At 36.7% G+C, this 16724-nt stretch overlaps 1 protein-coding gene across 2 annotated transcripts; it reads right to left on the bottom strand.

Annotated features, from left to right (window-relative positions):
* Positions 1-11837: 11837 nt before the first annotated feature.
* Rpn13 (regulatory particle non-ATPase 13) lies at positions 11838-16681 on the bottom strand. Of its 2 annotated transcripts, none has more exons than XM_073084626.1 (6): positions 16520-16681; positions 16022-16373; positions 15516-15730; positions 14525-14733; positions 13415-13656; positions 11838-12348 (listed from the first exon to the last, which is right to left on the bottom strand). In XM_073084626.1, exons 2-6 carry the CDS (start codon positions 16349-16351, stop codon positions 12109-12111), a joined length of 1236 nt encoding a protein of 411 aa, XP_072940727.1. In that variant the 5' UTR covers positions 16352-16373; positions 16520-16681; the 3' UTR covers positions 11838-12108. The 2 variants fall into 2 exon arrangements, with proteins under 2 accessions (XP_072940727.1, XP_072940720.1); XM_073084619.1 differs by having other exon boundaries at positions 13379-13656.
* Positions 16682-16724: the final 43 nt, after the last annotated feature.

Consider the following 16724-nt stretch of genomic DNA (forward strand, 5'->3'; position numbering starts at 1 on the left):
TTGACGAGTACATTAGATATTAATATACTCAAATATAATATTCTTTGAGTCGACAAAATATGTTTTTAATTACAAAATAAAACGACATAAATTATTTTGTGTGACGTAGTTAAATACATAGTGAGGTTCTTAACGCATAGTCAATAAGGTAATCCTTGCTGATACTTACCTACTATAAATGCGAAAGTCAGTTTGTTTGTTCCGCTTTTACAAGAGAACGAATCAACCGATCTTCACTTTTGGCAGATATGTTGGTAGGCTGTGTTAAGGTGGATACTATAATATACACGCAACAACAAATTAATTATAGTTAATATAAGATTTCGATGAATATGAATAACTTGCCTACAATCATTTACCAATATTATTTTAGCTAAGTATAAATCACAATTCAATCATGGAAAAGATTAAAAAATAAGTATTTTTAGGTGTATAATACATATATAACTTAATTATTTCAAAATTGATGACAGTCAACATTACGTCAAATGCACAATTAACTTTTATTCTGAATGTGAAGACGTACAAAATTGCGTACACAAATGTTAGGTATATAATAACGATGACGTCGATAGTGCTTCTCTTCAAACAATATTAATTAAACTAATTTAAATTCAGTTTTGTAGTTGAACAGCTTATGCATTGGGTTGGTGACATCATATTCATATTGCTATGGTTATTCATAAATGCTAAATAGCAGTTTCGCTTTGAAAGTTAGTCCCTTTTTATAGTCATATTTAAGATGTTAAAACGGAACAAGACTAAGCCACAACGAAACAAACAAAAGGTAAAATGTTATTAAGCGTCGCTAAGTGAGGATCATGTTTGCAAGCTGTAAATAAAAAAATAAAGCTATGTGCGTCTATCTTGTTAACCAGTAGATTTTTGAGGTTGCTATTATTAATTTTATTAGTTCCGAGTAACTATTAACCTAAGACCTGAAACCTACGTTTCAATACGTAAGTAGCTGCCCACTGGTAAAGCTTACAGCAAAGACTGGCTAACGCGGAAAATTCAATGAGGGTCATTCAGCATTGTATTAATGACGACCTGTGCCACACTTAAATAAAATTAATACTTAAAATATGCGTAAATGTACCACGCGCGGCTATGTGCGCAATCTGGATGATACGTACCAACCTATTTAAAACAAACATTTAAAAATACTAATTGTATTATAATACATTACAATGAAATTTAAACTCATAATGTAGCATCAAAATCTAAGGTCTTAATTATTTGAACGACACCGAAACATATAATGCCATCAAAAACAATGCTTGTAAAAAGATCCAAGTCTCGCCATTCAGTTCTTCTACCGTAAAAAGTTTTGAGATCTATGTAAAACCAAGCCGGTAAATGTATGCAGTCCCTACTTAAGGGACCTTCTGTCTTAAGGTATTATCTCACTATCTAACCTAACAACATCTCATGGGACCATACCAATATTAAAAATCTTTTATGTTCTAAATAAATTAACGTGGCAATCGTACTGCAAGTCACATTGTGTTTTCATCTTATCATATCGCATCACACAGGTAACATTAGTACGATTGCCACGTCAATTTATTTAGAACATAAAAGATTTTTAATATTGGTATGGTCCCATGAGATGTTGTTAGGTTAGATAGTGAGATAATACCTTAAGACAGAAGGTCCCTTAAGTAGGGACTGCATACATTTACCGGCTTGGTTTTACATAGATCTCAAAACTTTTTACGGTAGAAGAACTGAATGGCGAGACTTGGATCTTTTTACAAGCATTGTTTTTGATGGCATCTCATTCCTTTTTGTAGATATTTCTACTCTTTTCCTTTCCGGTACCTTCTACTAGTTGAATCTCAACAACAGATTTTTTAAAGCCAATTAAATTTTTGTAGTTAGTCTTTGTAGTTATGTAAATAATCTTGCCATTCATCATCACTTTCATTCGAACATGACAATAAATTAAATCTAAAAAGGTTACTATTTTGACAACTGAAATTATTCCCATTGTCCTCAGGAAAAAACATCTCTACTGATTGTGATTTATTTATTTATTGTGATTTAACGTGTCTTCGTATTAAATAATCGACATCCCTTACTTTCTTCTGAATATCCGACAAAAATCATTGGTAATCTTTCACTGACTTCGTCGGACTCCGGTTTTTTATATAAACCACAGTATTTACTGCTCTTGCTCAAATTCGGTTCAATTTATAATATACTTCTGACTTCTGAAATGAAATTAAATGAAATGTTTATTTAATAATGATAACATTCGTTTTAAACTTCTCGCATTTACAATAATAGTTCTGTTAGCTGTTTCAACCACAACAATTTGTTTAGGGGTATATAGCATCGCCTTCTGATGTAGAATTCCATTTGTTGATAAGAAAATATTGAAAGCTCTATTACAAAATTTCGTTCATCCATCTGATCTCATACATTTGTTCGACTTGCTAGTTCCCATTTCAACACTTTATATTTTTGAAATTTCGTAAATACTCACTCTTATATTTGAGAAAATAAACATGTGTCATTCGTGAATAAAAGTCGATAAATAATAACATGTACCTTGAACCGTTGAGTGAAGTAGCTTCCATGGGACCACATAAATCTGTATGTACGATCTCCAGTATATCGTTCGTTCGCGTTCAGAGGTTTGGAAATGGTTTCTTACTAGTCGTCATATCCGTCGTAATGTTCACATCATCAAGCCCGGTCATAATATTCTTATATTCCGGATTAATATGGGCTAGTCTTCTATGCCAATATTTATTTGACATTGTCGAATATCATATCGGTGATTTGACAAATTGTTTAAATTTATATATACCATGTACGTTGTGGCCAGTTGCGATGATGTTATCCATAGAGTTACTAATAGTGCAACCGTTTTTCAAGAAATTAACAGTAAATATTTTTTCAGTAAGTCCGCTAACAAATTCATACTTAAATTATTAGTCTGCATTTGTCTTTTGCATTCAACTGTAGTTATTTTTAGAATTATTATTTGCAGAGTATATTAATAATACATATTTTCAGCTAGACTATATTTTTATTCACTTCTATTTAAAACTTAACTCACCGTACAATATAATTTTATATATAGCTATTATAGATTACAAATAATTTATATTAAAAAGGTTTCTTATAATAGTTTCCACGTTTTTTCCGGGTAGGTATTACCACAAAATAAAAACTAACAGAAGTCAATTTTCATACAAAGTGGGCTGGAGTAACGCACACATAGACACCACTTACCGACTAGTTATCTCGGGGGGACTCGAGCGCATACGTGCGCGACTGTCAGTTCATTTCTTACACGCATTTGTAACTGTTTTGTACAAGCAATGGAGCAAAAAAATACCCTAATTGTGCAATGGACGGTTGTTTAAATTCAACATTAAACTGTGGATTTTCGTTTTTTTTATAGCTATCAATTATCAAGCCACTAGGAGCTGATATTTTTGGTGATCATGGCAAGAATATGTTATAAAGTGGCTATCTAAGCTCGATTTATATAACAGTTTCCTATTTCGAATCACTTGAAATGAATATAACTAAATTTTTGTAATATTGCGTTGAAATGTTAGGTACCTAATATTACGTAAGTTGAAAACATGATTTTTTGTTCGTATATATATTGGTTTGTCTTTAATGCCATTTGGTAGGTTTAGGTCTAAAACGGATAGGGCAAAAGGAATTGTGTAATTAGGGTAATCCTTTTAGAAGTTATTAGGGATTTTCCATTGTGAACATTGTAAATTTTTATATGTAAGCTTATTTTCATAGACATTTATTTATGCGCAACATAGATTAGTAAAGATACTTCGCCGCCTTGAAATTGAATGAAGCCGCAAATGGCTTATTATAGTAAGTTCTTTTTTTGAATTCTTGACAAATAAAAACATTTTAAGAGAAAATTTACGAATAAATAACTAATACTACGTAATTTACATGATAAATAAACAATTTATAATAATAATTTCAAATATTTTAGGGACATTTTAGCACGGAGACGTGGCAAAACTTTTTTACGCGACTATTTCAATTCTCAAAACGGGGTACATTTTCTTGTTAGGAGTGAGTAATCTTTACTAATCTATGATGCGCAATAAGGCCGAAAGGACAATGCCCATGAAAGTATGGACCGCCGTCCAGAGTTGCATCAAATTGAAACTTGTTGTGGACGATGTATAATTAACCAAATACTACCACCAATGATTATTTTTAGATCAGCACCCGGGTTCTGAAGTTATTTACCGAAATGTTACATAAACTCAAAATCGAAAATATCCGACGATAGATTGATGGTCGGTTTTAACTGATAGTAGGTACCTATAATGTAGTTCGATTAACATATTCCATTTTCTTTTAAAGGTAGTAGGTAAAAAAACCTAAAATAATCCTAAAAACCTAAAATAATGAATTCCGAGTATAAAATACCGCCATTTTAATTTTTAAGAACAATGATCAACATTTCGTCTTATTTTATCCTAAATGGAATCCCCTCTTCAAAGAAACTATTCTGATCGACAAACTATGTAAAAAAAAACAAAAAATATTTTAATATTACTTTCATTTTGACGCATGGGAAAAATCGTTAGTCAAAACACTAATAGATCTTATTGAATTCCGAGTATAAAATGCCGCCATTTTAATTTTTAAGAACAACAATCAACATTTGGTCTTATTTTATCTTAAATGGAATCCCCTGTTCAAAGAAACTATTCTGATCGACAAATTATGTTAAAAAATCAAAAAATATTTTTAATATTACTTTCATTTTGACGCATGAGAAAAATCAGTACCAAGAATGGGCATTCTCCTTTGCCTAAACACTTGTTTCCTTGGAAACAAACTTATTATTATTTTATAATACGGTGACAGTTGCTTTACCTCACGACAGTTATTGTATTTTGTGTATGTTGCCGTTAGATTGTAGAATACGTTAGCATACACATTAACTAGGCAGTTTTAAGATTAGCTAGAAAATATGCAGATTAACTATGTAGTTAAAATTTGAAACATCTTTTCAGACTTGTTCTTAGGACTAAAACACATGCCTTTTTACGACACGACGACGTAGTGTGATACATAGCGACATCGTGCCGCAAAGCGATATTGTTTCGTGAAAATATACAAAGTTTGTCGTAAATTCATGACACGACGACGCATCATAGCATGCATGGGTCGACGTCAAGGGGTAAAAATTGATACAATCTTCGTTTTGTACTTTAGGTAATGGACAAGCTAATCTGCGTTTTAACTGATTTAGGCACATTAGCCGTAACATCTAGTTTTCTTCTTATGACATTTGTCAGAAATTCGGAATGTTTTTGATATTATATAACTTTTTAGGGTTCCATACCCAAAGAGTAAAAACGGAACCCTATTTCTAAGCTGTCCGTTTGTCTGTCTGACATAGAGCTCTATTTCTGGATCCTTAATAGATAGAAACTTAATTTTTTTTACGGCATATATATAATGGTGGCCGCTTTAACAACAAGTAATAAAAGTAAAAAGAAAAACTTTCAATGAAAGGAGAGTTGCCATACAAAGACCTTCTTTTTCTTTATGAAGAGGAGGAAACCTTCAAAGGGTACTCAACGACGTGGGAGTGACGCCGGGTTATGTGGGACTTTAGCCGCACTAAAATCCTTCGGTGGCCGTCCTCAACGTTTGTCGGAGAACTCCGGGATCTCCGACTGAACGCAACCGAAGTCCTCTAAGCGCGATGCCTCGATCGAGCTCTGCGTTGGGAGAACAGTTTTCGCTCCTCCTAAACTATCCGGTGTTTTTTTTTTTTTTTTATAATGTAAGAGTAGCAGACGAGCATGCAGTCCACCTGATGGTAAGTGGCTACTGCCGCCCATGGACATCTGTAATCAACCCCAGATAAGATAAAATATTCCTACCTGAGGTCGGCCACGGATGCGCCGCTACCCCTGAGGACTAAGCTGAAACGCCTCGGAAAAGTCTGTCTCCCTTACCACACCCTTCAACCGGAACACAGCAACTCCTAACACTGCTGTTATTAGGTAGAAATAGGTGTGGCGTTGGTGCCACCGGAGTCGAACCACAAAGGGTTCTATTATCTTCAAACACTTTGTTCACGACGGTATGCGACTACACATACCGCCGTCCTTCCCGCGGACACTTATTGGACGGTTCGAGCTCCCTCTTGCCACTCCCAACTCCGGAAGCCCCCTTTTAGTCGCTTTTTACGACAGGCACGGGATATCGAAGCCCTTTTTTAGTCCAGGAACTACAGGGACAAATATATACGGACCTGCTATTTTTTGGCGTTTTTCATTTTATCTATTGAACCGTAATAGATGTTACAGTTGAAATGTTCACAATACATTATATGGCTGCTATAATATCAATTAGTAAAAATAAAAATAAAATAAACAAATGTTTTTGTGGTACGGAACCCTCAGTGTACGAGTTCGATTCGCACTTCACCCATTATTTGAATTGAATTTAAATTGAAGTTGGAATTGAAAACGTCTTTTGTCTCGAGAATAAAAACAATTGACGTCGCCTATAATAGTAGGGGAGCCCAGGACGGGATTTCGAGAGTGACTCGAACGCGGCAGATTAAGATATGGGAGATACCTTACATCCTATAGAGTATCTTAAACTATCCATTTGGGGGGTTCAACCAGGGAAGTCCATCAGACTATTAATAAAAAATTGTATTATCTATAGTAGCTTAATTACATTCTGAAAACAATAAATTTATAATCTGATGATTTGAGGGCGGCGTTAGGGAGTAATAAGGTTTCAAAAAAATCTATACCTGGACATACTCGAGTGCGGTAATTTTTTTAATATAAAGGAAATAATGCTAGAAAATATGCACTATCTGATAGCGCCATTTATTAGCTTGGATCCCTAGAAAGTAATGGTGTATAACAAACTAAAGGAAAAGGCAAATTTTATGGAAAATACATTATTCTTCATACATTCTCATTCTATTTTTTTTTCAAATCGTCAGTATAAAAAACCCCTCCACTAAATCGTCAGATGAAGGGTTATGATAAGTAAAACATCAGTTGGAATTTCCTGTATAATAATCTTATCCTGTATAATAATCTTCGAAGAGTCACTGACAGTCTTTCGAATCGAATCGTCAGTTTTTCGAATGGGCGACTCATCTGAGGTAGCTTCATATCCCGTTTGAAAATCTAATGCGCTGGTTACTTTTTTTCCATCTATACCTCTCGTATGACTGTCCCAAACCAGCAGATAAACATATTTCCGGCATCAGAGATATATACTCTATCACTAACCTGCCGCGCCTTGAGTATGTCTGACTCTGCTTTTAACATCTTTCGAATCATCTAGACACTATTCCCACGGTGAATCGAAAAATATCACACAACCTTTTCTTCACTCTAACGTGTAATCTACACAATCGTATAGGACCTATCGGCGCTCGAGTTTCTACCCATTTAACATCATCGGCTCCCCTACTACTCTTACATTTCGCGGACAGAAACACAGATTCATTAACTGCAAATGTAACTTTGTCATCCTATATAACTTATATAAGATACAAAGTTATTTAATGTAGTTGGTGTATCTAGATAACTGGACAGAAATTGCAAAATATTTTAGTTTTCCCATGAGTTATATACTAAACACTAATTGTATTCTCAATATCAACCTTCTATGTCTGCTAGAAGTGCCTTAAACTTTTGATGATCGGTCAGTCAGTGAGTGAGTGACAAAATAACGAACTTTGACTACTTGTAATTCTTAAACTACTGGTTCAAATTTAATGAAATTTGAAATATACCGTGTCTACACAATGCTTGCTTGGCTCCTGAAAATTCAGGCTTCTAGCTTCATATGCAACGAAGTTACAGGAGGTCGAAAATGGGCCGAATTGCTTCGAGAAAAGTATGCTACGGCCGTGCCGCTATTTTTGGCTTTGGCTCGACTTGGCGGAGGCACTGCCGTGCCTCCAGATGTAGGTACGTACCCAATATCAATTTTAACAAGATATTTAAAGGTCGCAGAATTCTTTGGTTCGACTGAGGAAACATAACCGCCTTACATTTTTCTGTTTATAACAGCACTTTTAAAGATCCTGTATTCTAGGGCGAAGGATGTGATAGGGCAGATATACCTTTTTATAATATAGGAGTAGTAAACGATAAGTGGCTACTGCCGCTCATGGAGATCTGTAATCAACCCCTGATACCAATCCTACCCTGAATAGTATCTCAATCCTACTGAGATTTTATAACAATTGTGTAGGGAGTGCAGCAATCTTCAACATGAGCTGCACTGCACGGCACTAAAATATATTTATTCCTTATTATACCTACTAATCTTGTGCATTACTAACACACGTGCATTTATAAATTTGTAAGTTTAAAAAATAAAATTCAGGTAAACAGCGTATTGCCTTTGGCAGAAGCCACAGAACCAGCTCCGGCCACAATTGCACCTGCCGGCTCCAACTAAGTAATTAGTTGCAGTTACAAAAAATGTATAAAAAAGCCATTTAAGGTATTCTTATGCTAGAGTAAGTACATCTTTTATAAAATAATATTCTAATTGTTATTTTCAGTATTATAATTTGCAGTTGTTAACGAATTTTTCTCATCAATAGATAAATTTATAACTTTAGTTATATAAATATGTATAGTAAATGAGTTCTATTCACGCACACCACTCAACATATTTCTGTTGGGCTTACCTAAATATTTAAGAAACATTTTTTCATTCACTTCCGGGTTCTTCAGCATGAGCCCGACACATACTCTTAGCTTTTTAGCAGATTTTTTATGAATAGGTAAAAGGTAAATGAAATTAAATAATATACAATATACATACCTACCTAACGCTATTTCGATTAAACTACTTAGTTTGTTTTTGCTGCAGATAAATGCAAAATTTGCGCTATCCTATATATCTTTATACTGTGCTATTGGCGTATCATATTTCGAAAATATACTGTTAATTCAGTGGAATACATTTTTGCATACTTTACAACAGAAAACGCGGCAGGTACACTAATAAATTGTTTCTGTATTATGAGGGCTAAGAAATTAATCAAGGATCAATATATTCCTAAAAGATGCGCTTTGTTCATTTAAAATACTATTAGATGCAAGGAGCTAAGTTATTTCATGTTAAGGAGCAAATGTCTTATCAGCTACCATTGTCGTATATGCATTGATATAAATATATCATTACGTATATGTATGTGTATACAATGTTGTATGTGTACATGATATGTACAAGTGTATTCCGTTATTTTCCAGCTCAGTTATTTCGATGTTATAAAAGGTATAATTCAAATAGGATATATACATTAAGTCTCAATGAACTCTTCTGTGAACTTCAGTAAAGTTTTTAAGATAGCCGAGTTCGCGAATAATGTGATGAATGGAGAGTTGTATCGAAGCGACAAGAACCTGTGGGACCGGTCGGCGGCGCTTTTTGTTCCCTGACGCCGTCGCCGACTACCCGCTCTTTAATGACCGATCTTCACTGAATATAAATCGGAGCGGTTACAATTATTTTTGAATGCATTTGTAATCCCCTCCATCACCAATGAGAGTTATGCGTTTGCTTATGGGTGGCCTGGCGGGAATACAAATAAAAATGTTTTGAACTTTCCTATATGCCTGTACGTGTTTCGGCAACTCAATTGGACATCGAGAATTGGGTAAAAATGGATGAATAAGATTTGACTGTCACATTCCGTTATTATTAATAAGGAAATAGTACTTCTCCATGTAGAATTGTGTTCAAGAGATATAGATAAGTGTCTAACTTTGTATCTTAGTAGGCATTTAAAATTAGAAAGGAAGGTTTTGATTTTCTCAGTTCTCGGTACAATCCGGTAACTTTCCGCAAACGACTAGATACTAACATATACCTACGTATAATCCTATTGAGTCAATTAACACCTGAACAATGTGTCAGTAACATAAATAATTGTTTAGTAGGTTTTATGTAGACATAGGTATAATATGACCAGAAAGATAATATTCACCTTGACGGCGACCGATCACCGTTTACCTTTGCAATCTTGCATATAAAGTGCTACGTCATCGATCGCATAGCATGCGTGCAGTGTTTCGAGACGTGGTAGCGATTGTAATCGTATGGGCAGTGCGAGCGCGGGACGTTCATCGAACGCGCTAGGTGTGTACCGTGCGCCGCGCGGTTGGCGCTGTGCTCGGCGGATCGGCATTCGGCAAACGGTCGGCGGTGAGCGGGGGCGGGCGGACGTGCCAAGGCAGGCAGGCAAGCAACATATTTACTTACGCCCGAGGCGTAAATCACCGTGCGTCTATTTCGAGTGGGCCTGCGCGGCGCGGCGCGGAGAGCGGGGTACGGGCAGACGCCGATGCCGGTCTGGCGCCAGAAGGATTCCCCAGCGCCCCTCCTTCCCCGCGTCTTTTCTCGAGGTCACGCGCAACTGAGCCTGAACTGCCGAGAATACTTAATCTACTGCTACTTGTTTTTGAGACAGCATTTTTGAAACTCTACTATTTGTAAATTGTGACTGCCATGATTCATACTGGCATACTTCTACATGCCTTAATTCAAACCAGTAGAGCTTTCATAGCCTTTTACTTGATTACACAAGACTACACATTGTACATAACATGCTTTTAAGAATATATAGTCCGCGCCAAACTGCTAGTCCGCTCTGAAGTTGTTGCGAGCAGGTGTAGTCATACAATTTGTTATGGCGACGCGATTCATGTCTATATTCAGAGCGGACTATACCTAATATTATTATTTGTATATGGGGAATTTAAGTATGCGAATATTTAGATACATAGACAGCTTGAATTAAAAATAAAAAGTTAAATGTACTACTATCATGTACTAGTACTAATGAAAGTGTCGTTTTCCATTGCCCATTATGTACGTCTGGTTTAATGGTGGCTTCCAATGATGACAGTTGGAATTACGTACTTCCCAAAGTACCCACAAACAGTAATGAACACTTATTCTATGACCCTCAGATTACTTATGGATACAATCAACGTACGTAGTATTTACAGCGGCCAGTATGTCACGCGAGGAAATGATCAAAATCAACAGTCCTAGGCTTAAAACTCACGAACTTGAAAATCGCGCATATATTAACAGCCTATGATGATGTAGAAAAAGAGTTGTTAATTTCATAACAGATATTACACGCCCACGCGGATGCGGAAGAAAAAGGTTCCATGACACTCAGTCTATTATTCAGTAATGTAGTTATCGTCAGTTTAACTTTAAGCTACGTTTACGTTCAAGAATTCGAGCGTCGTGAACGCATTACTTATAGAAGCTTGAAGTCATATGTTACATTTGTAAGTGCTTTCTTAGGCCCCACTTACATGTACAGACATTCAACGTGTCGTATCAGACAAGATTATATTTTTCAATTCAATATTTTGACAAGGAATGCCCATGTCAGATAGGTATGTAATATTAATGCAGCGACATAATTATACAATAGATTTGTATACATACTTTCAATTTCAATATAGTAATTATCGCAATATCAAAAATTAAATCATATTTAAGAATAAGCAGACTAAGCCCGTCGGAGGCTCGGGGTGTAAATCGAATCGAATGAGGCTCCCAGCCTAGGAAATTGATCAATTTTACAAGGGAACCAGTAGACATTTGCAGTCCCCCCAGGGCCAAAGGTCTGGGGCGGACAGCCCCTACCGCTTCCCTTAGTCCGCAAAACATCCAAAATTATTTTAAAGTAACTATTGTTTTAAAAAAAATACGGGTAGCAAAGATTTACTTTACTCACTGTCATGACTGTAGAAAGTATTATTAATAATACTAAACTTAAATACAAAAAGCAAGACTTATTTATTGTATTTTTTATTAATTGCACACAAATAATACAAACAAACACTTTTGCAGCGTCCACAAGACTTGTCGCTGCTCAAATAAAAACGCAAATTGGCATGATTAATAAAATAAAATAATAAAATAGTCCTTTTAGACAAGGACACATTAAATGAAGTCTAGTGACTGACAATATTTGTTTTAACTATGTTACCTGTTACCAACACCTTATTGTTTTCTCTTACTACCATTCAAAAAAGTAACATAGTAATAAAAGCAACATTAAATTTAATCCAGAGGCATTCCATCATCATCATCTTTTTTGATGTCCTTCGCGTTTTCTTCTTTCTTTTTGTCGTCTTCTTGAGTCTTGCTGCCCTCTGAAGAGCTGGTGTCCTCTAGGGCTTTGAAAAATGCTTTCATGTCTCCAGAATTCGCAGCCGATGCCACCTCCGATGGTAAGCCGAATTGAGTCATGACCGGTCCCAGTTGCCCTGATGTGAGAGCAGTAGAAAATTGTTTGGCGGCCTAGAAAAAACCGACAACTGTGTTATAGCGTCTAGGATAAAAGTTACTATTTCACGACAATTTTGTAATCGAATGAGAACCGTTAAAAGCTCTGTGTAAAATGTGAAATGCTATAATTACATGTGCCCAAACACCCATGATGGGCTTGTTGAAGCGCCACTCTAAATTATAATAATAATTGTTATCGTTAAAATTACATGTATTTGTTAATTACACGTGTTTGTAAATTAGACATAAAAAAAAGAAATTTACAAGTCTTATTAATTAAAAAGATTGAAAATTTCGATTTATATCTTTTATAAAAAAAACATCAGAGCCAATAGTCATTAATTAGCCAAGTGTTATTAAAACTCCCAAATGGAGGGTAATATACAACGAAATTTATTGTTATTTATTAATTTTGGTATTTGTTGTTATAGCAGCCTCCGTTAAAAAATCAAGTGTCTGTCTATTACTGTTCAGGAGATAGAAACTCATGACAGAAGGATAGACAGAGGAGGTAGTAGGGATCCGTTTTTACACTTTGGGTATAAGACCCTAAAATTAAATGACACATCCCCACACCCATTACCATTTTTAACTGAGTTACAGTTTTGTTAAAATTTTTACAGCTTGTTAATTTGGTTAGTTATTTGGTGTACAACTCAATTCATAAAAAAATATATTTCACCATGCATACTTTCACAAAATTTATATATATTGCTTTTATAGAATCAGTGTATAAATTTATATATTTTATCTCATGTAATACTACCGAGATAAACCGAGATGTAAACTTCATAATCTTTAATGTTACATAATGTTTAATGTTTAATGTTTGTTCAATTTGGGATATGGGAAAAACCTGGTACCTATTTACCAAAACGATGCATGGTTTGAATGACATTTTATAATGAATTCAGTAGCGACACGAAATAGGGGGACATGCACGCGAAGCACCATCCGAGAGCGTGACGCACACCTTTGCAGTGTGGTAGCAAGCGAGCGCCGCCGGGGCCGAGCGCCGCGGGGGCAATACTTATTGGTTCACCTGAGCGAACTGCGGTGAGAGCAGGGTGGTCCTTACATCGTCCTGGGAGCAGGCAGGGTCCGCGGCGGGCGGCAGATGGGCCGCGAGTTGCTGCGCGTTGGCGGGCTCGCAGGCCGTGCTCACCACCTCGGGCGAGGCGAGCGCGGCGGCCAGGTCCACGCGCGCACCGCCCGCCGCCGCCGCGCCGCCCGCCGCCGCCGCGCCGCCCTCGCCCTCCGGCGGCGCGGTGCCCAGACCAGAGAAGTACCGTTGCAAGTCCGACAGGAATATCTGACCACCTTTGCACGAACAATACAGCCATTATTATAAATAAGGTGTAGATTGCATTACTTTATCTTATGAAAAAACCCAAACTAAATGATAGCCAATAGAAGTGAAAGCTAAGGTTATGTTATATTTTTAAAATTCACTCTTTTTATTGTTTTTAATTTATTAAATTTCTATCAAAACAATCCAATATACAGGGTATTTACCCTAGGTTTTTAAATAGGCTTTCAGGGCTAAGGGCTCGAACACAAAACTGCGATGCGACGCGATGCGAATTCGCAACGCAGAAAATTGCGATGCGAATTGCTGCGATGCGATATCGTGCGGCATAGCGTCTCTCAGGGTGACCAACAACAACAACCACTGTGCGATGCGAATCAATTCGCAAGTTCTTGCGATGCGTCGAGGGAGCTCGCAGATTTTTGCGATGCGACGTCGCATCGCAGTTTTGTGTACGAACCCTAAATAGGAATCTATAAGGATTAATGAAAATTGCTGAAAGGAGTTATGTGGCTCATTTTGATAAAAATAAAAACTGCATCTTGAGCTTTTTAAAATATCTTTTTCCATAGCCGAGAATCGAACAAGTACATTTAGAAAAAAAAACAGCCCTATATCATTCCACTGTCGGATAGTGTCTCTTATAAGGGCCAAATTCTGGGAAGTAATGATAAATGACAAACTAAAGGAAAAGCTTCATGTTAAGAAAAATGTATTTTCTTAAAAATGAGGCTTTTCCTTTTTTTGGGATTTAAAAAAAGTAAAATTGAGTCTGAACCAGAGATAATTCTAGTTATTCTTCTATAATAAACGCTTTTTTGTAACATCACATAGGATCTTTATAATTTATAATACAACAGTTTGACTGCTATAACTCACCCCTGGGTTGCGTGGCATTGGCGGTGTTGGGCGGGGTGGCGGTGGGGGCGGGCACGTCGCGGGCGCGGGCGGGGGTGCGGGTGGTAGCGGTGGTGGTGGTGGTGGTGGTGGCCGGCGCCTCCGTGGTCCGCGGCGCGCTGCCCCCGCGCGAGCTGTTGCCGCTGCCCGCTGAGGGACGAGTGCTCGAGTTGCCACTGCTGCTGTTGTTGCTGAAATATCATATTGCCATTATTTTACACTGCTATGCATTAATGGCAGCGATAGCCTAGTGCTTAAGAAACTCGGCCTCTCGATCGTGAGGAAACCTGCATACATGAAAGATTTTAAAAAAATCTGAAAGGTATGTGAAGTCTACCAATACGCACTTGGCCGGTGCGGTGGACTATGGCCTAATCCTTCTCATTATGAGAGGAGACCTGTGCCCAGCAGTGGGACAGTAATGGGTTGATGATATGATTAATTAAATAATACCTGTATCAAGTGGAATAATTTGTCGTCAACCAATTACTGTACCGCTGCTGGGAACTGATTTTTTCTGTGTAAGTCACATTTATCACATAGTCCACTATACTAGCCAAGTGTGGATTGATAGACATTAGACACTCTTTAAAATTTGAGGTGTGCAGGTTTTCCGCATGTTTAAGCAAGTAATCATTAACTTCTATTAAGTACAAACTGTAAAAAATCCGGAGTGAATGCCTCAGATTAGATCTTCAGGGCCAGCATTGAGCATTGGACTCATTGTTTCATATTATACAATTAATGTTCTACATGTCCTTGTCCTTAAAGCTGATTCATGGATAAAGAGCACACAAATTATTTTCCTTATTGTTATTCCACAACATATAACAAGCCATAAGAAGGAAAACTTTTCCCATCATTGTGGAATGTGTGCAGCATACAGATTCTACTAAACCAATAAAGCTCAATTCAGAATTAATATTTTATTTTCCATAAAATGATTGCTTTATGTAACAAAATAAAAACCTACCCCATAGTTCCTAGCAGGGAAGACAAGCCACCTATCTGGCCGACACCTCCAAAGAGCTGCATCAGTTGCTGTTGGGACATGTTGTTAAGGAGGTTCTGCAACTCTCCATCCTGGGCGCCACCACTGCCACCGCCCCGACCCCCTGATGTTGGTGGGTTATTCAATGCCTCATTGATGCGTCTACAGTAATCATCATCTTTTTCAGTTTTAGGCTCCTGTAAAAATTTTTGCATACAATGCCTTTTTGCACAGTATAAGACACAATGATGCGACTCACAATGTTATTATGTAACATTGTTATATTCAAGTGTAAAAGTTAGTGTCATATTAAAAAAAATTACAATCTGATAAATGTACACGTTATTTATAAAGTTAATTGTCACCTATCCTTTACAAACTTCTTTGAAGTATCCACAAAACAAAAAATGCAAGTTCAGTTCTTTGTCTTAGAACAATATCATTGTTCAACATATCAATTACATTGAAAGATATATACAATTTCATACCTGCATCCAGAAGAAGTACTTCTTGGAAAAGGACTTGAACTTGAGGACATACACTCTGCCGGTGGTGCATTCGTTGACCCTCACAAACTCGCAATCATCAGGGAAGATGAGGAGGTCGTCCTCAACCTCACCAGTCGTACGATCCTTCCAACAGAAGTGCATCAGCGAGTCTTCCCCTTGGTAAACGTAAAGTAACCCCTTCCTCTTGTCCGGGTGTACCATGCGGCCCTTCAAGGTCATCCTGCCCGCACGGAATTCCACCAAGTGCTTGTTGCCCCCAGAACTGCCTCCGAGAGCAGAAGTATTCCCGAACAAAGCGGTGGCCGACATTTTGCAAGTTCCAGAGTATTATCTACACAAAGAAATAGAAGGAATAAATATTATAAACATGATACAGTCATTGATTATTACAGTGATTGCGTTTTTTGGATGTAACTCTATGTGAGTATATTGTCTGTAATAAGAAACTCAAAATGAATGTACACATAAATTACTTACCTTTTTATACTTGAAGAAAAAAAAATATCTCAAATTTTGTATACCAGATATTTCTATTTTCCAATTCCAGCAATTATTTTCAAAAAGCTATTCATGCAATGATGCTACAATTTTCATTAAAAAATCGACTCACAGATTATAAAAAGTCTCACGCACTTCTTACAGATTGCAATAAAAACATAGTCTAATAATACAGACAAACAAT

The sequence above is a fragment of the Epargyreus clarus genome, unplaced genomic scaffold, assembly GCF_041222505.1.
Source record: "Epargyreus clarus isolate Ecla_fem2 unplaced genomic scaffold, WU_Ecla_fem_2.2 ptg000003l, whole genome shotgun sequence".
NCBI lineage: Eukaryota > Metazoa > Arthropoda > Insecta > Lepidoptera > Hesperiidae > Epargyreus > Epargyreus clarus.

What these genes read in the sequence shown, in the direction of transcription:
- Rpn13 (XM_073084619.1), bottom strand. Translation starts at nt 16,351, where the DNA reads ATGTCGGCCACCGCTTTGTTCGGGAATACTTCTGCTCTCGGAGGCAGT. An exon ending in TCCCTGCTAGGAACTATGGG is followed by an intron (nt 14,734 to 15,515) that starts GTAGGTTTTTAT and finishes ATGATATTTCAG; the next exon opens with CAACAACAGCAGCAGTGGCA. An exon ending in TCTCACCGCAGTTCGCTCAG is followed by an intron (nt 12,349 to 13,378) that starts GTGAACCAATAA and finishes GGTTTTTTCTAG; the next exon opens with GCCGCCAAACAATTTTCTAC.